General features: G+C 64.9%; 1 protein-coding gene across 2 annotated transcripts in view; it reads left to right on the forward strand.

Moving 5' to 3' along the window:
* Nucleotides 1-1,675: 1,675 nt before the first annotated feature.
* The window catches only part of Slc12a7 (solute carrier family 12 member 7), a 128,362-nt gene continuing 108,575 nt past the window's right edge, over nucleotides 1,676-21,462 (forward strand). For both annotated transcript variants that reach the window (XM_042695176.1, XM_042695177.1), the window contains exon 1: nucleotides 1,676-1,868. In XM_042695176.1, the coding sequence (XP_042551110.1) occupies nucleotides 1,700-1,868 (169 nt within the window). In that variant the 5' untranslated portion in view covers nucleotides 1,676-1,699. The remainder of the gene's footprint in view (nucleotides 1,869-21,462) is intronic.

The raw sequence follows: 21,462 nt of genomic DNA on the forward strand, positions 1-21,462 counted from the left end.
GGTGGGCAGGGGCAGAGCTGCTCAGCTGACCCTCACCTCACTGAACTCATCCCACGTCCTCCCCAGCCCCTCTGTGCACTCCTACCCCTAGAAGATTCTTCCAAGGACAGGGACTTTGGCCTCCTCTGGTCACCCGCAGCCCCTGTGCGGCAGGCGCGAAGGAGCATGGGTGGACGGATGAGCAGAACCCGTTAAATAAGGACCAGAGCCCAGGAGCAACCGCATGGCCGTGGCAATGCCCAGGGGCCCATGGAGTGGGGGGGGGGGGCGCACGGAGCCGGGGGCGCACTGAGCCGGGTGGGGGCACACGGAGCCGGGGGCACACGGAGTGGGGGTGCACGGAGCGGGGGGTGCACAGAGCGGGGGCACACGGAGCCGGGGGCGCACGGAGCCGGGTGGGGGTGGGCACCGAGCGGGGATGCACGGAGCCGGGGCTCACGGAGCGGAGGTGCACGGAGCCGGGGGCACACGGAGTGGGGGGCACAGAGCCGGGTGGGGGTGGGCACCGAGCGGGGATGCACGGAGCCGGGGCTCACCGAGCGGAGGTGCACGGAGCCGGGGCTCACGGAGCCGGGGTGCACGGAGCCTGGGGCACACGGAGCCGGGGCTCACGGAGTGGGGGGTGCACGAAGCCGGGGGCACACGGAGCCGGGGTGCACGGAGCCGGGGGCACACGGAGCCGGGGTGCACGGAGCCGGGGGCACACGGAGCCGGGGTGCACGGAGCCGGGGGTGCACGGAGCCTGGGGCACACGGAGCGGGGGCGCACGGAGCCGGGGTGCACGGAGCCGGGGGTGCACGGAGCCTGGGGCACACGGAGCCGGGGGCACACGGAGCGGGGGTGCACGGAGCCGGGGGCACACGGAGCGGGGGTGCACGGAGCCGGGGTTCACGGAACGGGGGCGCACGGAGCGGGGGGGGGGGGCACGGAGCCGGGGCTCACGGAGCGGGGGCGCACGGACGGGGGTGGGGGTGCACGGAGCCGGGGGCGCACGGAGCGGGGGCGCACGGAGCCGGGGGGGGGGGGCACGGAGCCGGGGCTCACGGAGCGGGGGCGCACGGACGGGGGTGGGGGTGCACGGAGCCGGGGGCGCACGGAGCGGGGGCGCACGGAGCCGGGGGGGGGGGGCACGGAGCCGGGGCTCACGGAGCGGGGGCGCACGGACGGGGGTGGGGGTGCACGGAGCCGAGGGCGCACGGCCTCCGGGTCCCAGCGGGGACTTCAGCCTCCGAGGTCTGCTTGAGCCTCCCGGGACCCGGCGGACCCCGTGCGTGCGTCAGGGCGCGAAGAGCCCCAGGCTGGCCGGGGGAGGGGGCCGCACCCTCCTCCCTGTCCCCTTCTCCAGCGCCCTCCCCGCCCCCCCTCCCGCCCCGCCGGCCCATCCCTCGCCCCGCCCCGCCCGCCCCGCCCCGCCCGCCCCGCCCCACCCGCCCTCCCCGCCCTCCCCGCCCCGCCCCGCCCTCCCCGCCCTCCCCCGCCCTCCCCGCCCTCCCCGCCCTCCCAGCCCCGCCCTCCCCGCCCTCCCCCGCCCTCCCGCCCTCCCCGCCCCGCCCCGCCCTCCCCGCCCTCCCCCGCCCTCCCCCGCCCTCCCCGCCCCGCCCTTCCCTCTGGCTCCGCGCAGACCGACACCGGCGCGGGTCGCTCCGCACCCCGCAGCCACCGCGGCCACCGCGGCACCCGCCGGCCCGCGGACGCCAGCATGTCCCAGCGCTTCGTGGTGACCCCGGCAGCGGGCGGCACCGGAGACCCGAGGCCCGCGGCCGAGAGCCCCGACGCCGACACCGACGCCGGCCGCGCGGCCTCGCCGGAGGAGCCCCAGGCAGACGCGCTGCCCATCCTGCGCTACTGCCGCGAGCCCAGCCGCTACGGTGGGTGAGCGAGTGTGTGCGCGTCTCCACGGCGGACATGCACCTCCGTGTGTGTGTGCGAGTGTGTGCGTCTCCACGGTGGACATGCACCTCCGTGTGTGTGTGTGTGTGCGAGTGTGTGCGTCTCCACGGCGGACATGCACCTCCGTGTGTGTGTGTGCGTGTGTGTGCGTCTCCACGGTGGACATGCACGTCCGTGGGTGTGTGTGCGTGTGTGTGCGTCTCCACGGTGGACGTGCACCTCCGTGTGTGTGTGTGTGTGCGAGTGTGTGTGCGTGTGCGTCTCCACGGCGGACATGCACCTCCGTGTGTGTGTGTGTGTGTGCGTCTCCACTGTGGACATGCACCACCACGTGTGTGTGTGTGTGTGTGCGAGTGTGTGTGCCTCCACGGTGGACATGCACCTCCGTGTGTGTGTGCGTGTGTGTGTGCGTCTCCACTGTGGACATGCACCACCACGTGTGTGTGTGTGTGTGTGTGCGAGTGTGTGTGCCTCCACGGTGGACATGCACCTCCGTGTGTGTGTGTGCGAGTGTGTGTGCCTCCACAGTGGACATGCACCTCCGTGTGTGTGTGCGTGTGTGTGTGCGTGTGCACCTCCACGGGGCGTGGGGGACCTCACGGTGGACATGGGTTGCTTCCATGGGCATGTGCCTCGGATGGGTTGCGCAGGGCAGGCTACGTCCTGGCGGGTCCCCGGGCCTCTGGACACAGTCACCTGTCGGCGTGGTCATCTGTAGACATAGGTGGCCGCAGCTCTCTGGCTGCTGCCCCAGTGTCAGGAGAGGCCACTGTGCAGGATTTGGGGACAGAGCTGGCATTAGGGCTGATGGCTGTGGCCAGCCGTGGTGATTTAGCGGATCCGTCCTGCGGGCCTTGCCTGTGATACCAGCTTCAGACCCTCACAGGAGCCAGTGGGGGCGTTGTTCAGAGTGCTCGATCGCGGTGGGCCGTCCAGGGGCAGCCAGGCTTGGAGTGGGAGGCAGGGGTGTGCAGATGTGCGCTCTCCGGACCCCCTGGTCACCTGCTGCCCATGCTTAGGGCCCGGCCCGCTCACGCCTGGCTTCCTGTGGCTCCCATTGGACCCTCTCAGATCTGAGAAGGGACAGCTGCCAAGGGCTAGGGCACCTGGCCACTCATGGGGCCGCACAGGTGTTGTACGAACCCCACCCCGTCTGAAAGTCCTGCTTTGGCCCTCCAGTGAAGACAGCTGGATCAGGGCTGGGCTTTACACCCCACCCACCTGGAGGTCAGGCCGCACGGGCCGGCCACCCCAGGTTCCCTGGCTCCTCTGAGGGCCTGTCTGCCCTTCCTGGACCCCGGTTCTCTACTGCTTCCAGGGCCACAACACAGGTGCATATAGGACGTGTGCGTGTCTCCAATGTGTGCACCCGGGGCCCATGAGAGGCGCAGGCAGGGGCCACTCCTAGGTCCTGCAGCGAGGTCTGGGTCAGGGGCAGCTGGTTCTCAGACCCTGCTTTCCACCACCTGCAGCTCCAGAGAGGCCTCGGGCCGAGGCCGGGTCTGCACCCTAGGCCTGGAGGGAAGCTGACCTCTGGCCTCTGGCCCCTCCCCCGATGCCAAGGGAAAGGAGAGGCTGGGCTCCTGATCTTGTTCTGGCAGCGGGCCGAGCCCTGGCCCTCTGCCTGCCTGCCCAGGGGCGTGTTTCTCTATGGAACCCAAGAAGTGAATGTGACTCACCCAGCCACCGACGGCACCATGAGAGCCGTGAGGAGCAGGCAGGCCCTGCCGGTGGACTGTTGACAGAGGATGTCAGCAAGGCCTTGGGAGAAGTGCGGCTGGGGACACATGGGGTCACCCCCACGACGGGCCTCCTGAGGGGCGGCAGTGAGCTCCACTTGTCCCCAGGCAGGAGCAGCAGAGGGCTGGGTAAGCCTGCGGAGGGCCGGCCTGTCAGGAGCGGCCAGTGCTGACTTTGACAGGGGTGTCCAGGAGCACCGTCCACCACCAATGTCACCGTCAGAGCCTTCCGAGCCCCTGGGGATGGGAGGCCAGGGGCCAGCGGTGGTGTGACTCACCCTTCCTCCTGCATCAGGAAGTGTCCATCCCTACTGGCACTTGGAGGAAGGGCATTGCCCCAGAGTCCGGGTAGCGTAGGCGAGAGAAGGGGCTGAGACAGGCCAGAGGCCTCCCGCTCCACACTCGTCCCCCCAGCCCCTCCCCTCTCCTCCTAAGTTCTCTGGCATGGACCAGGCCCTCCGGGGTCAGACCCAGTCTGGGAGACTAGGGTAGGGCCGGGTCTGCCTCACCTCCCCAACATGGACCCTGCACTGTCCCAAGGCCTTAGCACAGTGACTGCCCGGCTGGCCAGTGCGCCTGTCGGTCGACAGCCGGGCGGCTCCAGCCAACGGTCGGTCGGTCAGATGACTCTGTGCGGTGTCCACCACTTGGGAACAGAAGATCTATTATTTGATGCTGTCATTAAGACAATGTAAACTAAGTTTAAAAAAGCAAACAAAGATTTTATGGGTCTGCTTTAGGCGCGGGGCCAGGAGCTGAGGCCTGGGTGAGGCATTGTCCCGAGCTGACCTGTGTGGCGAGCGGTGGGAATGAACCTGCTACACCTCCAGACACCCGGACTCCGGGCTGGCATCTCCCCCCCCCACACCTTCTGTGTTACTGTTACCCTGGCGATGGCAGCTCAGTTGTGACCCTTTGACCCCTCAGGAGTGCGTTAGATGGGGTGTCTGGGGTGGCTGTGGTGGGGTCCCCCTCCTGAAGCTGCTCCAAGAGGACTGGCAGCAGGGAATGCACACACCACATGGGGGCACGCCAGGCCACGGGCGCACATGCCTTCCCACTCCGCTTGGAGAGCCGCAGAGGGGAGCTGCCACACACCTGCTGCTAGGTGCTGCTTCCTGGAGGCGCCACACCTGTGGGCACAGGTGCACAGGGCAGGCGGAGGTGGGCTGACCACAGGAGAGAAAGAGCCAGGCTGGAACGGCATGGAGGCCCGGGGCCCAGGCCCAGGCCCAAGGTGACCTGAACAGTCCCCTGGAATGTCCCTCCGGTCAGAAAGAACGAGGAGAAGCCGGGAGCTGGTGGCTCACGCCTGTCATCCTAGCTACTCAGGAGGCTGAGATCTGAGGATCGCGGTTCAAAGCCAGCCCGGGCAGGAGAGACCGTGAGACTCCTATCTCCAATAAACCACCAGAAAACCGGAAGTGGCGCTGTAGCTCAAGTGGTAGAGTGCTCGCCTTGAGCTGAAGAGCTGAGGGACAGCGCCCAGGCCCAGAGTTCAGGCCCCACGGCCAACAACAACAACAAAAAAAGAAATGACGAGGAGAGGGAAAAGCTGGGAGAAAGCGAGGCCAGGGCTGACACTGTCCGGAAGAGATGCACTCTTCACCTGACTCACATCACCGTAGCTTACATCTCCTTTATAATAACAGCGGAGAGGGGCCCCACACAGCCCCTGTGTCCTGTGAGGTCACCGGCTTCCAGGCCGCGCTGGCCCTGCGCTGGGCCACAGCGGAGCCTGTGGGCTCTGTGGTTTCAACCCCTGCAGAGGCGAAGGTCAGAGGTGAGGCGCTGATTGAGGGTGGGCACCCTGCTTCCTGCTGCTGTTATGGCTGGTCGCCCACAGGTCTGCCGGACTGTGGTAATTACACCCGGAGCCTGGTGGTGCAGCCTTGGCCGGGCAGTGCAGAAGCCCTGGCAGCCGTGCTCACAGAAGGCAGGGCCTGCCCTCCGGGGGCCCAGGGCCTCACCCGCCACACTGCGGGTCTATGATCTAGTGCTCCGTGAGGCCAGGCTGGATACAGTGTCTCGGTGTATCTGTGCGTGTGCGTGTGCGTGTGCGTGTTGTGTACTCATAGCCACAGTGCGTGTCTGTGGTGGATGTGAACGTGAGTCTCTGTGAATGTCACATGTGTCTCTGTGTGTCTCCATGTTGTCTTACATACTTCATGCCATCTGCAGTGTGTCTGTGTGTCTCTTCATGCTGTCTGTGTCTCTGTGGAGTTTGTTTTGAGTGTTTGTGGCTCAGCTGGTTGCCTGAATCTCAGAAGTGGTCCTCGTGGGAAAGAAGTCCATGTGAGAGGCCCGTGAGGAAGATGAGCGCCGGATCCAGGCTTCTGGGATCTGGTAATGACAGGGCCTGGTGGGAACCGCGGCCCCTTGTCTGACGGCAGGATGAGCTCAGGGCCCCTTGCTGCTGCCCCAGCCTCGGCTCCGGGGCCTGGCTCTCCCCCTCGCACCTGCTCTCCTCACACCCTTCACAGGTCGGAGGCAGCTTTCCCCGGGGTCCTAGGCTTCTGCTCAGGGTGGGAGTGTGGACGTGCCTTGGCTGCCTCCCCGCTCGGGCCGGGCCAGTGAGCCGATCCCAGGCGGAAGGCAGGGCTCTGGTGTCTGACAACCCGCTGCCGGCACACTGGGCAGACTTTGTTTTCTTTTTGCTTAAATATTTCATGGAGCTCAGCCTTCTGATTAACCACAGCCTTCCTCCCTGTCCTCACACGGGGCCCTTTTCTGTCACCTCATGCGAAGAACTCTCTTCTTGGTGGTGGTTAACTTGGTCTAACAAGAAAGTGTTGGAATTCACATCTTCCCTTCTGCCCTTTGCTACATGATGTTTCCTTGGGCTTCTTTGCCGCCAGAGTGGGATACGGGCCTTGGGGCAACTCCCTTCATATGTCAGAATTTTCTCTAAATGAGCGCAGCAGCATTCTGCCTGACTGGAGTCGTGGGGCGAGGTTGCCCAGGCCTGGGTCCCGGCTGGGTGATGATTGGGGGCGGGGGTGTGACCCTGCGGGGGAAGGGGGAGCAGTGGGGTTTCCTGTGCTGTGGCTCTGAGGCCGGCCAGGGCCCAGGGGCCGGGAGGGCTCTGCTGAGGTCTGAGCCCGGAGCACAGGGGCACAGAGGAAGGGGACTGGATGGGTGTGAGTTTTGGCTCCAGTGTGGACATGTAGGAGGGAGGACAGGTGGCAGGGGTGAAAAGTGCAGACACCGGCAGAGAGTAAAACCATCGCCCGAGTGTGGGAGGAGGGATGCGCAGCGCATACGTCTAATAAATGTGAACACCCAGATTATAAAGTGCTTCCAGAACTTAACAACTAAAACCCCCAAATAAATACGCCAACTCAAAATAGGCAAAGGGCTTGCCTAGACGTTTGTCTGCAAAGGTGTACAGATGAGGAAGAAGCCCATGAGCAGATCTTAATTAAGATGGCATGGTGACCAGGGACCCCAGAGTGCAGCCGGGGGCCGGTGGCTCCCGCCTGTCATCCCAGCTACTCAGGAGCTGAGATCTGAGGATGGTGGTTCAAAACCAGACCAGGTAGGAAAGTCCGTGAGACTCTTATCTCCAATAAACCACTAGAAAACCGGAAGTGGCGCTGTGGCTCAAGTGGTAGAGCGCTTGCTTTGAGCTGAAGAGCTGAGGGACAGCGCCCAGGCCCAGAGTTCAGGCCTCACCACCACCAACAACAACAACAAAAAAATGAGGGAACATTGCAAGGGTTGGCACGGATATGGAGTCCCCACTTCACTAGCAGAAACACCACTAAAAGCTCCTCAAAATTTGAAATGAAGTGGTGTCATATGCTCTTCAACATGACTTCCAAGAGGACCCAGCATAGTTGGAAGCAGGACCAGATGCATATGTGCACACCCATGCCCATGGAACTATTCACAGGGGCAGAAGGTGGCTGTCCGTGGTGGATGGGTGGATGGTGGAGGTGTTGCTCCCCCGATGGGCACAGTTGCCGGGCTGAGCTGCAGTATGTGCCCACACACCAGACCAGCCAACATGGAGCCGGTCGTGGTAAATACCACATGATCGAAGGAAGGTCTCAGGCACTGGTCAATCCCAAACGGACCAGTTTTTCTTGAAAGCAGGACCTTCCAGTCTCCTCAACTCGGCTATAAGGAAGTTTCTGCTTCTCTGCTGCCTTAATATCTTCAAAAAGAATCTGTAGTAACCTGAGTTAGCCAGTGGGGTTTCCTCGTGTCCACCTTCCCAAGCCCTGCACGGTGTGCTGGGGGGCTGCTGCCTGTGACCCACGAATAAGAGCCAAGTATAGCTCATTTCCACGCTGTCTTTTGATAATACACTGAACCATCATTCAGCCTTAAGAAGGAAGGAAATGAGGAGCCTGTTGGGCAGAGGTGGGCGGGTGTGTGGGTGACAGGCAGGGACGGCCCGGTGAGCAGGAAGGCTGCAGGGGCTGGGCGGGTCTGTTGGGTGAGCAAGGGGCTTTGGTTTTCCAAGATGCAGAGCTTCTGCAGGGGGCAGTCACCCGGGGCCGAAAGTGACTTAAAAATGGCTAAAATGGTCAATTTTATATGAGTTATATTTTACCAGACGTCCAAAAGGAAATGCAAGCAGGGGGAGGGAGGGACAGGAAACAAACACCATCCCCAGCGGGGAGGGGGGCTGGCCGGCCTTTCCCCGGAAGGTGGAAGGGGCGCCAATTCAATAAGTCAATTCACCCCTCAACGAGGGGTCCTTTGTCATCTAAATTAGTCTCTGCAGGGGCACTTCCCGCCTCTGAGGAGAGCTGGGCCAGTTTCCTGAGCTTCCTGTTGTCCGTGGTCCTGAGAAAGGGACCGGGCAGGCTACTCACAACACTGCCTCCCCGTGGTCTAAGGTCTCTGGACTGAACATGTCCTCTGCACCTCAGTTTACCCAGACAGCATCTAGGAGAGGGCAGCCTGCCGCCCTGCGTGTCCTCCCCAGGGCGTCCCTTCCTGGAGACGCCTCGAGCCGGCCTCCTCTGCACAGTGTGTTTACAGCAGGGCACAGTTCTGAGCGTGTCCCTGCAGGGCAGCTAGAGGCGCCCACAGAAGCCTCATCTTGGGATGTGTGTACGGTGTGTGTGAACCCCCCCCTGATGGGGACCATGGTTTTAGCCTCCAACTATTAGAAGTTCTTTTCTGCACAGAAATTTAAATGTATGTATTCATTTTGTGTCTTGAGTCTCATCTTCCACTCAAGGCATGGTGAACCCAGGGAGGCATCCAGCCTCACCAGACTGTTCCTCGTGGGTGAGCAGAGACGGTGGCCTCTCCGGGGCTTACGTGCCTCCGGCGCCCTCAGACCCCTCAGGACATGCGGAGGCCCTGCCGCTTGGGACCGGCGGGACCCAGCTTCCTCCCGTGTGAGCCGAGGCAGATGGACACTACCTTGGTGTGGGCCTCTGGCCTTGAGTTCTGTGGCCTGTGTGGAGGCGGCCATGTGGGCTGAGGCCCGGCCCTCTGGATCAGGTGTCCCTTTGCTGGTCCTGTGCCCTGTGTCCTGTGCCCTGTGTCCTGTGCCCTGTGCCCTGTGTCCCTGTGCCCTGTGTCCTGTGTCCCTGTGTCCTGTGTAATGTGTCCTGTGTCCTGTGCCCTGTGTCCTGTGTCCTGTGTCCTGTGCCCTGTGTCCTGTGCCCTGTGCCCTGTGCCCTGTGTCCCTGTGCCCTGTGCCCTGTGTCCTGTGCCCTGTGTCCTGTTCCCTGTGTCCTGTGTCCCTGTGCCCTGTGTCCTGTGTCCTGTGTCCTGTGCCCTGTGCCCTGTGTCCTGTGCCCTGTGCCCTGTGCCCTGTGTCCTGTGCCCTGTGCCCTGTGCCCTGTGCCCTGTGCCCTGTGTCCTGTGCCCTGTGTCCCTGTGCTCTGTGTCCTGTGTCCTGTGCCCTGTGCCCTGTGCCCTGTGTCCTGTGCCCTGTGTCCTGTGTCCTGTGTCCTGTGCCCTGTGTCCTGTGTCCTGTGTCCTGTGCCCTGTGCCCTGTGTCCTGTGTCCTGTGTCCTGTGCCCTGTGTCCTGTGTCCCTGTGCCCTGTGCCCTGTGCCCTGTGTCCCTGTGTCCTGTGCCCTGTGCCCTGTGCCCTGTGTCCTGTGCCCTGTGTCCTGTGTCCTGTGCCCTGTGCCCTGTGTCCTGTGTCCTGTGCCCTGTGCCCTGTGTCCTGTGTCCTGTGCCCCGTGGGCTGTGCGCTGGGTGTTGAGTGATGAGCAAATGTTTTAGTTTTGCAGCAATCATTTAACCACAGACTCTGGTCACGATTCAGAGCTGAGCTGCCCTTGGCTTCATGGGGCGTCTGGGTGCTGTGTCCCGTTCAGACGCCGGTGGTGGAGGCGCTGCCCGGCCTCTTGCTGGGCTTCTGTGAAGCCCAGCCCCCTCACAGCCCGCCATCCACAAAAGCACACAGCGAAGACCCACACTTCCCCAACGCTCAGGCCCTGTGGAGCCTGGCTTTGTGATGGAGGCCCAGGCCAGCCGAAGGCTGCTGGAAGTGCTGGATGCCTGGCTCTCTGTGGTTACAGTCTGGCCAGATGGGGAGGGCTGGGCCCAGGCTGGAGGGGAGGCGGGCCGTCTGCTCATAGCTTGTAGCTGGATGATCATGGCGTCCCTCCATGCTGCGGGCCCCGGGCGAGACACAAGCCCGGCTCTGGCCTCCTCTCCCTTTGTGTCTCGTGCTCAGCTCCCATGCTTGGCTGCAGGTTCTGGCCTGAGAGCCAGGGGTGCCACCACGCCCCCCAGGTGTGGGGTAAGCACCGGGAGCAGAGGAGCCGGTGCTGGGAGGGTGCCTGTCAGCTGGCCCCTGGGTGGCACCGTGGCAGGTGTCAGGGTGCGTGCCAGACCTCACTGCCGAAGGAGACGCTGTGTGCCCGTCCTGCCTCTTGAGGTTCAGGCACCAGCAGGGCTCTGCGTGAGAATGGCAGCCTCCGTGTTAGGGGACCCCCTCCCTCAGAAATCAGTAGTTCTCATGTGAACTAAATTGTGTCTCCCCACCCCCCAATTCATGGATCGAGGCCTCCGTACCCAAGGGGACTGTCAAGTGAGGCTTTGGGGGAAGAACTTAGTGCTAAGGTTAGAATGAGATCTGGTGCAAAGGGCCTGTGGCCTTACACAAAGGAGGCGCGGGGTCGGGGAGGGCCCTGGGAGGACACAGAGGCGCTGTCCCCACCCCAGGGACGGTGCCTCGGGGGCAGCCAACGCTCAGCCTTGCCGGTCTCCGCCCGCACCCCCACGCAGGCCCCCTGAGCCATCTCCATCTTGGTCCAGTCTGAGGTCCCTTGGCATTGGCACGGCCAGCGCTGTGACTGCCCCTCCCGGCCCAGGGGCCCCTCGGCTGCTCGCCAGGGAGGCCCCTCCTGCAGCCACACCTGCCGCCCCCGCTGGCCACCTGCGCCCTCCCTGGGGCTCTGGGCTCCTCTGCTTTGTTGCCCGGCAGCTGTCCCCACTGGGCACGCCGCCGTGTTCACGGGAGCCGAGGCAGCGGGCACACGGGCACTGTTTACCGGACGATGCTCCCTGAGGGGCTGTGGGAGGGAAGAGTGGAGGCACAGGCAACTCCGGCCACCGTGAGCTCTGTCCCCATCAGGGCAGAGGGGTCCGTGCAATCGGGGCGATCGGAATACTGGCTTCTCCGAGGGCGCAGATGGCAGTGGGTCTTCCTGGGACCTCGGGGACCACTGTTCTATCGTCTGGGGCCTCGGGGACTGCTGTTCTGCTGTCTGGGGTGGCTGGCTGGTGAGGGCGGCCTTCCCTGGCAGAGGTTTCCCAGGTCTGCATGGACTTGTAGCCCCCGTGCCAGAGTAACGGACGTGGGCCTGGGTCTTCCAGCAGCTGCTTCGTTCTGAGAACGAGACTTCTCGCAATGGCCTGTGGTTAGTGCTTGCCCTTCTGGGGTCTTGGCAGCTCACTCCCTTCACACGCAAGGTGCCTGGCCCTGTGCAGAACCCTGGTCTCCCGAGCTTCCTCTGAGAACAGAATCACCTTGGGGGATTCCAGCGGATGCAGAGATGCAGAAGATCCCAGAAGATCTTCTGGGAGATCTCTGGGAGTTCCAGACTGCAGCAGAGCTCGCCCGGTGCTGTCAGAGACCGGCGGCTGCTCTGCAGGCAGCCGGCAAGCCCGGGCGTCTTGTATGGAGCTCTTCTTGGGACCGGAGGCCTGCATGCTAAGTCTCAGAAGTGCCGGTTTTGAGGAGTGTAGGTGCAGGGGACACAGGGGACAGGAGAGGACAGAGGAGCGTCCTTCACAATGGCTCTTCCTCCCAAAGATGCCTCGGTCAGCCTAGACTGCAGCAAGGAGGTTAGTTAGCGTGGCTTTCCTCTGGGGCGGGGAGGCCGCTGTTGGCGCTCGTGGTGAGGAGCCTCCAAGGGCCTGGCTCACTTTGCCCCTGTCCTGCGCGCTCATCCCCAGCACCACCAGCCCCCGCTTCCGGGCTGAACTGCTGAAGGCACCAGGACTGCTCTGTGGGCTCCATTCACAGAGGCTGACCTTGCTGGGGGCCAGGCCATGTGGAGGAGCAACACTTCTCAGTCCCACGTCTATCCCAACAGCGCCCTCCTGTGGGAGCCCAGGGCCCTCACCAAGGCCCAGCTCCTGAGTCCCCTGCACCCCCTGACCCCCACGCCTCTCCTAACCCCTGACCCCCACGCCTCTCCTAACCCCTGACCCCCACGCCTCTCCTGTCCCCTGACCCCTCATGCCTCTCCTGTCCCCGACCCCCCACGCCTCTCCTGTCCCCAGACCCCCACGCCTCTCCTAACCCCTGACCCCCCACGCCTCTCCTAACCCCTGACCCCCCACGCCTCTCCTAACCCCTGACCCCCACGCCTCTCCTAACCCCTGACCCCCCACGCCTCTCCTAACCCCTGACCCCCACGCCTCTCCTGTCCCCTGAACCCCCCACACCTCTCCTAACCCCTGACCCCCACGCCTCTCCTAACCCCTGACCCCCCACGCCTCTCCTAACCCCTGACCCCCACGCCTCTCCTGTCCCCTGAACCCCCCACGCCTCTCCTAACCCCTGACCCCCCACGCCTCTCCTAACCCCTGACCCCCACGCCTCTCCTAACCCCTGACCCCCATGCCTCTCCTAACCCCTGACCCCCACGCCTCTCCTGTCCCCTGACCCCCAAACCTCTCCTAACCCTGACCCCCACGCCTCTCCTAACCCCTGACCCCCACGCCTCTCCTAACCCCTGACCCCCAACGCCTCTCCTGTCCCCTGACCCCCCCCACACCTCTCCTAACCCCTGACCCCCACACCTCTCCTAACCCCTGACCCCCATGCCTCTCCTAACCCCTGACCCCCACGCCTCTCCTGTCCCCTGACCCCCACACCTCTCCTAACCCCTGACCCCCCACGCCTCTCCTAACCCCTGACCTCCCATGCCTCTCCTAACCCCTGACCCCCCACGCCTCTCCTAACCCCTGACCCCCACACCTCTCCTAACCCCTGACCCCCACGCCTCTCCTAACCCCTGACCCCCACGCCTCTCCTGTCCCCTGACCCCTCATGCCTCTCCTGTCCCCGACCCCCCACGCATCTCCTGTCCCCTGACCCCCACGCCTCTCCTAACCCCTGACCCCCCACGCCTCTCCTAACCCCTGACCCCCCACGCCTCTCCTAACCCCTGACCCCCCACGCCTCTCCTGTCCCCTGAACCCCCCACACCTCTCCTAACCCCTGACCCCCACGCCTCTCCTAACCCCTGACCCACATGCCTCTCCTAACCCCTGACCCCCACGCCTCTCCTGTCCCCTGACCCCCACACCTCTCCTAACCCCTGACCCCCCACGCCTCTCCTAACTCCTGACCCCCACGCCTCTCCTAACCCCTGACCCCCCACGCCTCTCCTAACCCCTGACCCCCATGCCTCTCCTAACCCCTGACCCCCACGCCTCTCCTGTCCCCTGACCCCCACACCTCTCCTAACCCCTGACCCCCACGCCTCTCCTAACCCCTGACCCCCCACGCCTCTCCTGTCCCCTGACCCCCCCCACACCTCTCCTAACCCCTGACCCCCACACCTCTCCTAACCCCTGACCCCCATGCCTCTCCTAACCCCTGACCCCCACGCCTCTCCTGTCCCCTGACCCCCACACCTCTCCTAACCCCTGACCCCCACGCCTCTCCTAACCCCTGACCCCCCACGCCTCTCCTGTCCCCTGACCCCCACGCCTCTCCTAACCCCTGACCCCCACGCCTCTCCTGTCCCTGACCCCCCACGCCTCTCCTAACCCCTGACCCCCACGCCTCTCCTAACCCCTGATCCCCCACACCTCTCCTGTCCCCTGACCCCCACGCCTCTCCTGTCCCTGACCCCCCACGCCTCTCCTGTCCCCTGACCCCCACGCCTCTCCTAACCCCTGACCCCCCACGCCTTTCCTAACCCCTGACCCCCCACGCCTCTCCTGTCCCCTGACCCCCACGCGTCTCCTGTCCCCTGACCCCCCACGCCTCTCCTGTCCCCTGACCCCCACGCCTCTCCTGTCCCTGACCCCCCCACCTCTCCTAACCCCTGACCCCCACGCCTGTCCTGTCCCCTGACCCCCCACACCTCTCCTAACCCCTGACCCCCACACCTCTCCTAACCCCTGACCCCCACGCCTCTCCTAACCCCTGATCCCCCACACCTCTCCTGTCCCCTGACCCCCACGCCTCTCCTGTCCCTGACCCCCCACGCCTCTCCTAACCCCTGACCCCCACGCCTCTCCTAACCCCTGACCCCCCACGCCTTTCCTAACCCCTGACCCCCCACGCCTCTCCTGTCCCCTGACCCCCACGCCTCTCCTGTCCCCTGACCCCCCACGCCTCTCCTGTCCCCTGACCCCCACGCCTCTCCTGTCCCTGACCCCCCCACCTCTCCTAACCCCTGACCCCCACGCCTCTCCTGTCCCCTGACCCCCCACACCTCTCCTAACCCCTGACCTCCACACCTCTCCTCACCCCTGACCCCCACACCTCTCCTGTCCCCTGACCCCCACGCCTCTCCTAACCCCTGACCCCCCACGCCTCTCCTGTCCCCTGACCCCCCACGCCTCTCCTAACCCCTGACCCCCCACGCCTCTCCTAACCCCTGACCCCCACACCTCTCCTAACCCCTGATCCCCCACGCCTCTCCTGTCCCCTGACCCCCCACGCCTCTCCTGTCCCTGACCCCCCACGCCTCTCCTGTCCCCTGACCCCCCACGCCTCTCCTGTCCCTGACCCCCCACGCCTCTCCTAACCCCTGACCCCCACACCTCTCCTAACCCCTGATCCCCCACGCCTCTCCTGTCCCCTGACCCCCCACGCCTCTCCTGTCCCTGACCCCCCACGCCTCTCCTAACCCCTGACCCCCCACGCCTCTCCTAACCCCTGACCCCCCACGCCTCTCCTAACCCCTGACCCCCCCACGCCTCTCCTGTCCCCTGACCCCCACGCCTCTCCTGTCCCTGACCCCCCCACGCCTCTCCTAACCCCTGACCCCCACGCCTCTCCTAACCCCTGATCCCCCACGCCTCTCCTAACCCCTGACCCCCACACCTCTCCTAACCCCTGACCCCCACGCCTCTCCTAACCCCTGACCCCCACACCTCTCCTAACCCCTGACCCCCACACCTCTCCTAACCCCTGATCCCCCACGCCTCTCCTGTCCCCTGACCCCCACACCTCTCCTAACCCCTGACCCCCCACGCCTCTCCTGTCCCCTGACCCCCACGCCTCTCCTAACCCCTGACCCCCACGCCTCTCCTGTCCCCTGACCCCCACGCCTCTCCTGTTTCCTGACCCCCCCACGCCTCTCCTGTTTCCTGACCGCCCACACCTTTCTGCCCCTCACTCGGGACTGGACAGCAAACCTCTTACTCAGGGATGGACACAACCTCCTCCCCATGTCCACCCTCTCCTCCTCCCCATGTCCACCCTCTCCTCCTCCCCATGTCCACCCTCTCCTCCCCATGTCCACCCTCTCCTCCTCCCCATGTCCACCCTCTCCTCCTCCCCATGTCTACCCTCTCCTCCCCATGTCCACCCTCTGCTCCTCCCCATGTCCACCCTCTCCTCCCCATGTCCACCCTCTCCTCCCCATGTCCACCCTCTCCTCCCCATGTCCACCCTCTGCTCCTCCCCATGTCCACCCTCTCCTCCTCCCCATGTCCACCCTCTCCTCCCGATGTCCACCCTCTGCTCCTCCCCATGTCCACCCTCTCCTCCTCCCCATGTCCACCCTCTCCTCCCCATGTCCACCCTCTCCTCCTCCCCATGTCCACCCTCTCCTCCTCCCCATGTCCACCCTCTGCTCCTCCCCATGTCCACCCTCTCCTCCTCCCCATGTCCACCCTCTGCTCCTCCCCATGTCCACCCTCTGCTCCTCCCCATGTCCACCCTCTCCTCCTCCCCATGTCCACCCTCTCCTCCTCCCCATGTCCACCCTCTCCTCCCCATGTCCACCCTCTCCTCCTCCCCATGTCCACCCTCTCCTCCTCCCCATGTCCACCCTCTGCTCCTCCCCATGTCCACCCTCTGCTCCTCCCCATGTCCACCCTCTCCTCCTCCCCATGTCCACCCTCTCCTCCTCCCCATGTCCACCCTCTCCTCCCCATGTCCACCCTCTCCTCCTCTCCATGTCCACCCTCTCCTCCTCCCCATGTCCACCCTCTACTCCTCCCCATGTCCACCCTCTCCTCCTCCCCATGTCCACCCTCTACTCCTCCCCATGTCTACCCTCTCCTCCTCCCCATGTCCACCCTCTGCTCCTCCCCATGTCCACCCTCTGCTCCTCCCCATGTCCACCCTCTGCTCCCCATGTCCACCCTCTCCTCCCCATGTCCACCCTCTGCTCCCCATGTCCACCCTCTGCTCCTCCCCATGTCCACCCTCTCCTCCTCCCCATGTCCACCCTCTCCTCCTCCCCATGTCCACCCTCTCCTCCTCCCCATGTCCACCCTCTGCTCCTCCCCACGTCCACCCGGCCCTGGCCTTCTTACCCATACTTGCCTGCCAGCATTTTTCAGCCCTGCGTCTTGCACTTTGCTCACACTCGGTGCACAGCTGAGCGCGGAGGCCGGTTGTGGTCTTAGACCCAGCTGTGGTGAGTGCTTTTCTAGATGCCGCGTCGGGAGCCGGGGCCTGTGGGGGAGGCCGGGTGGGCAGGGCAGGCCACAGGAGGGGCTGTGTTCCCACACGTGGACTCACCTCTTAGCAGAGGGGGGCCGCGGAGGTCAACGGGACGTGTGTCCCAGAGGAAGCCATGCTGGGGCCTCCCTCGGCCAGGCAGATGCGGGGTCACACGTGCTGAGGTCACAGACGCTGGGGTCACAGGTGCTGAGGTCACAGACGCTGGGGTCACAGGTGCTGAGGTCACAGACGCTGAGGTCACAGGTGCTGAGGTCACAGACGCTGAGGTCGCACGTGCTGGGGTCACAGGTGCTGGGGTCACAGACGCTGGGGTCACAGGTGCTGAGGTCACAGACGCTGAGGTCGCACGTGCTGGGGTCACAGGGGCTGGGGTCACAGACGCTGGGGTCACAGACGCTGGGGTCACAGGTGCTGAGGTCACAGACGCTGAGGTCGCACGTGCTGGGGTCACAGGTGCTGAGGTCACAGACGCTGGGGTCACAGACGCTGGGGTCACAGACGCTGGGGTCACAGGTGCTGAGGTCACAGACGCTGGGGTCACAGACGCTGGGGTCACACGTGCTGGGGTCACAGACGCTGGGGTCACAGACGCTGGGGTCACAGACGCTGGGGTCACAGACGCTGGGGTCACAGGTGCTGAGGTCACAGAGGCTGGGGCACAGGTGCTGGGGTCACAGACGCTGGGGTCACAGGTGCTGGGGTCACAGGTGCTGAGGTCACAGGTGCTGGGGTCACAGACGCTGGGGTCACAGACGCTGGGGTCACAGGTGCTGAGGTCACAGAGGCTGGGGCACAGGTGCTGGGGTCACAGGTGCTGGGGTCACAGGTGCTGGGGTCACAGACGCTGGGGTCACACGTGCTGAGGTCACAGGTGCTGGGGTCACAGGTGCTGGGGTCACAGACGCTGGGGTCACAGAGGCTGGGGTCACAGGTGCTGAGGTCACAGGTGCTGGGGTCACAGGTGCTGAGGTCACAGGTGCTGGGGTCACAGGTGCTGAGGTCACAGACGCTGGGGTCACAGGTGCTGGGGTCACAGACGCTGGGGTCACAGACGCTGGGGTCACAGACGCTGGGGTCACAGAGGCTGGGGTCACAGGTGCTGAGGTCACAGGTGCTGGGGTCACAGGTGCTGGGGTCACAGACGCTGGGGTCACAGGTGCTGGGGTCACAGACGCTGGGGTCACAGACGCTGGGGTCCCAGATGCTGGGGTCACAGACGCTGGGGTCACAGACGCTGGGGTCACAGGTGCTGAGGTCACAGGTGCTGGGGTCACAGGTGCTGGGGTCACAGACGCTGGGGTCACAGGAGCAGGGGTCACAGGTGCTGAGGTCACAGGTGCTGGGGTCACAGGTGCTGGGGTCACAGACGCTGGGGTCACAGGTGCTGGGGTCACAGACGCTGGGGTCACAGACGCTGGGGTCACAGACGCTGGGGTCACAGACGCTGGGGTCACAGGTGCTGAGGTCACAGACGCTGGGGTCACAGACGCTGGGGTCCCAGACGCTGGGGTCACAGACGCTGGGGTCACAGACGCTGGGGTCACAGGTGCTGGGGTCACAGAGGCTGGGGCACAGGTGCTGGGGTCACAGACGCTGGGGTCACAGACGCTGGGGTCACAGACGCTGGGGTCACAGACGCTGGGGTCACAGGTGCTGAGGTCACAGAGGCTGGGGCACAGGTGCTGGGGTCACAGACGCTGGGGTCACAGGTGCTGAGGTCACAGAGGCTGGGGCACAGGTGCTGGGGTCACAGGTGCTGGGGTCACAGGTGCTGGGGTCACAGGTGCTGAGGTCACAGACGCTGGGGTCACAGGTGCTGGGGTCACAGACTCTGGGGTCACAGGTGCTGAGGTCACAGGTGCTGGGGTCACAGGTGCTGGGGTCACAGACGCTGGGGTCACAGACGCTGGGGTCACAGGTGCTGAGGTCACAGGTGCTGGGGTCACAGGTGCTGGGGTCACAGACGCTGGGGTCACAGAGGCTGGGGTCACAGGTGCTGAGGTCACAGGTGCTGGGGTCACAGGTGCTGGGGTCACAGACGCTGGGGTCACAGGTGCTGGGGTCACAGACGCTGGGGTCACAGACGCTGGGGTCCCAGATGCTGGGGTCACAGACGCTGGGGTCACAGACGCTGGGGTCACAGGTGCTGAGGTCACAGGTGCTGGGGTCACAGGTGCTGGGGTCACAGACGCTGGGGTCACAGGGGCTGGGGTCACAGGTGCTGAGGTCACAGGTGCTGGGGTCACAGGTGCTGGGGTCACAGACGCTGGGGTCACAGGTGCTGGGGTCACAGACGCTGGGGTCACAGACGCTGGGGTCACAGACGCTGGGGTCACAGGTGCTGAGGTCACAGACGCTGGGGTCACACGTGCTGGGGTCACAGACGCTGGGGTCACAGAGGCTGGGGTCACAGGTGCTGAGGTCACAGGTGCTGGGGTCACAGGTGCTGGGGTCACAGACGCTGGGGTCACAGGTGCTGGGGTCACAGACGCTGGGGTCACAGGTGCTGGGGTCACAGACGCTGGGGTCACAGACGCTGGGGTCACAGGTGCTGAGGTCACAGGTGCTGAGGTCACAGGTGCTGGGGCACAGGTGCTGGGGTCACAGACGCTGGGGTCACACGTGCTGGGGTCACAGACGCTGGGGTCACAGAGGCTGGGGTCACAGGTGCTGAGGTCACAGGTGCTGGGGTCACAGGTGCTGGGGTCACAGACGCTGGGGTCACAGGTGCTGGGGTCACAGACGCTGGGGTCACAGGTGCTGGGGTCACAGACGCTGGGGTCACAGACGCTGGGGACACAGACGCTGGGGTCACAGGTGCTGAGGTCACAGACGCTGGGGTCACAGACGCTGGGGTCACAGGTGCTGGGGTCACAGAGGCTGGGGCACAGGTGCTGGGGTCACAGACGCTGGGGTCACAGGTGCTGAGGTCACGTGCTGGGGTCACAGACGCTGGGGTCACAGACGCTGGGGTCACAGGTGCTGGGGTCATAGGTGCTGAGGTCACAGGTGCTGAGGTCACAGGTGCTGGGGTCACAGGTGCTGGGGTCACAGGTGCTGGGGTCACAGACGCTGGGGTCACAGACGCTGAGGTCACAGCTGCTGAGGTCACAGACGCTGGGGTCACAGGTGCTGGGGTCACAGACGCTGGGGTCACAGACGCTGGGGTCACAGGTGCTGGGGTCACAGAGGCTGGGGTCACAGACGCTGGGGTCACAGGTGCTGGGGTCACAGACGCTGGGGTCACAGACGCTGAGGTCACAGGTGCTGAGGTCACAGACGCTGGGGTCACAGGTGCTGGGGTCACAGGTGCTGGGGTCACAGACGCTGGGGTCACAGGTGCTGAGCGCACAGAGGCTGGGGCACAGGTGCTGGGGTCACAGACGCTGGGGTCACAGGTGCTGAGGTCACGTGCTGGGGTCACAGACGCTGGGGTCACAGACGCTGGGGTCACAGGTGCTGGGGTCACAGGTGCTGAGGTCACAGACGCTGGGGTCACAGGTGCTGAGGTCACAGGTGCTGAGGTCACAGGTGCTGGGGTCACAGGTGCTGGGGTCACAGACGCTGGGGTCACAGACGCTGGGGTCACAGGTGCTGAGGTCACAGGTGCTGGGGTCACAGGTGCTGAGGTCACAGACGCTGGGGTCACAGGTGCTGAGGTCACAGGTGCTGGGGTCACAGACGCTGGGGTCACAGGTGCTGAGGTCACAGGTGCTGGGGTCACAGACGCTGGGGTCACAGGTGCTGGGGTCACAGGTGCTGGGGTCACAGACGCTGGGGTCACAGGTGCTGAGGTCACAGACGCTGGGGTCACAGACGCTGGGGTCACAGGTGCTGAGGTCACAGACGCTGGGGTCACAGACGCTGGGGTCACAGGTGCTGGGGTCACAGACGCTGGGGTCACAGACGCTGGGGTCACAGACGCTGGGGTCACAGACGCTGGCGTCACAGATGCTGGCGTCACAGGTGCTGAGGTCACAGAGGCTGGGGCACAGGTGCTGAGGTCACAGGTGCTGGGGTCACAGGTGCTGGGGTCACAGACGCTGGGTTCACAGACACTGGGGTCACAGGTGCTGAGGTCACAGGTGCTGGGGTCACAGGTGCTGGGGTCACAGACGCTGGGGTCACAGGTGCTGAGGTCACAGGTGCTGGGGTCACATGTGCTGGGGTCACAGACGCTGGGGTCACAGGTGCCGAGGTCACAGGTGCTGGGGTCACAGGTGCTGGGGTCACAGACGCTGGGGTCACGTGCTGGGGTCACAGACGCTGGGGTCACAGGTGCTGAGGTCACAGGTGCTGGGGTCACAGGTGCTGGGGTCACAGACGCTGGGTTCACAGACACTGGGGTCACAGGTGCTGAGGTCACAGGTGCTGGGGTCACAGACGCTGGGGTCACAGGTGCTGAGGTCACAGGTGCTGGGGTCACATGTGCTGGGGTCACAGACGCTGGGGTCACAGGTGCCGAGGTCACAGGTGCTGGGGTCACAGGTGCTGGGGTCACAGACGCTGGGGTCACGTGCTGGGGTCACAGAGGCTGGGGTCACAGGTGCTGAGGTCACAGAGGCTGGGGTCACAGGTGCTGGGGTCACAGACGCTGGGGTCACAGACGCTGGGGTCACAGGTGCTGGGGTCACAGGTGCTGGGGTCACAGACGCTGGGGTCACAGGTGCTGAGGTCACAGGTGCTGGGGTCACAGGTGCTGAGGTCACAGACGCTGGGGTCACAGGTGCTCAGGTCACAG

The sequence above is a fragment of the Dipodomys spectabilis genome, unplaced genomic scaffold (assembly GCF_019054845.1).
Source record: "Dipodomys spectabilis isolate Male_0828 unplaced genomic scaffold, ASM1905484v1 ptg000179l, whole genome shotgun sequence".
NCBI lineage: Eukaryota > Metazoa > Chordata > Mammalia > Rodentia > Heteromyidae > Dipodomys > Dipodomys spectabilis.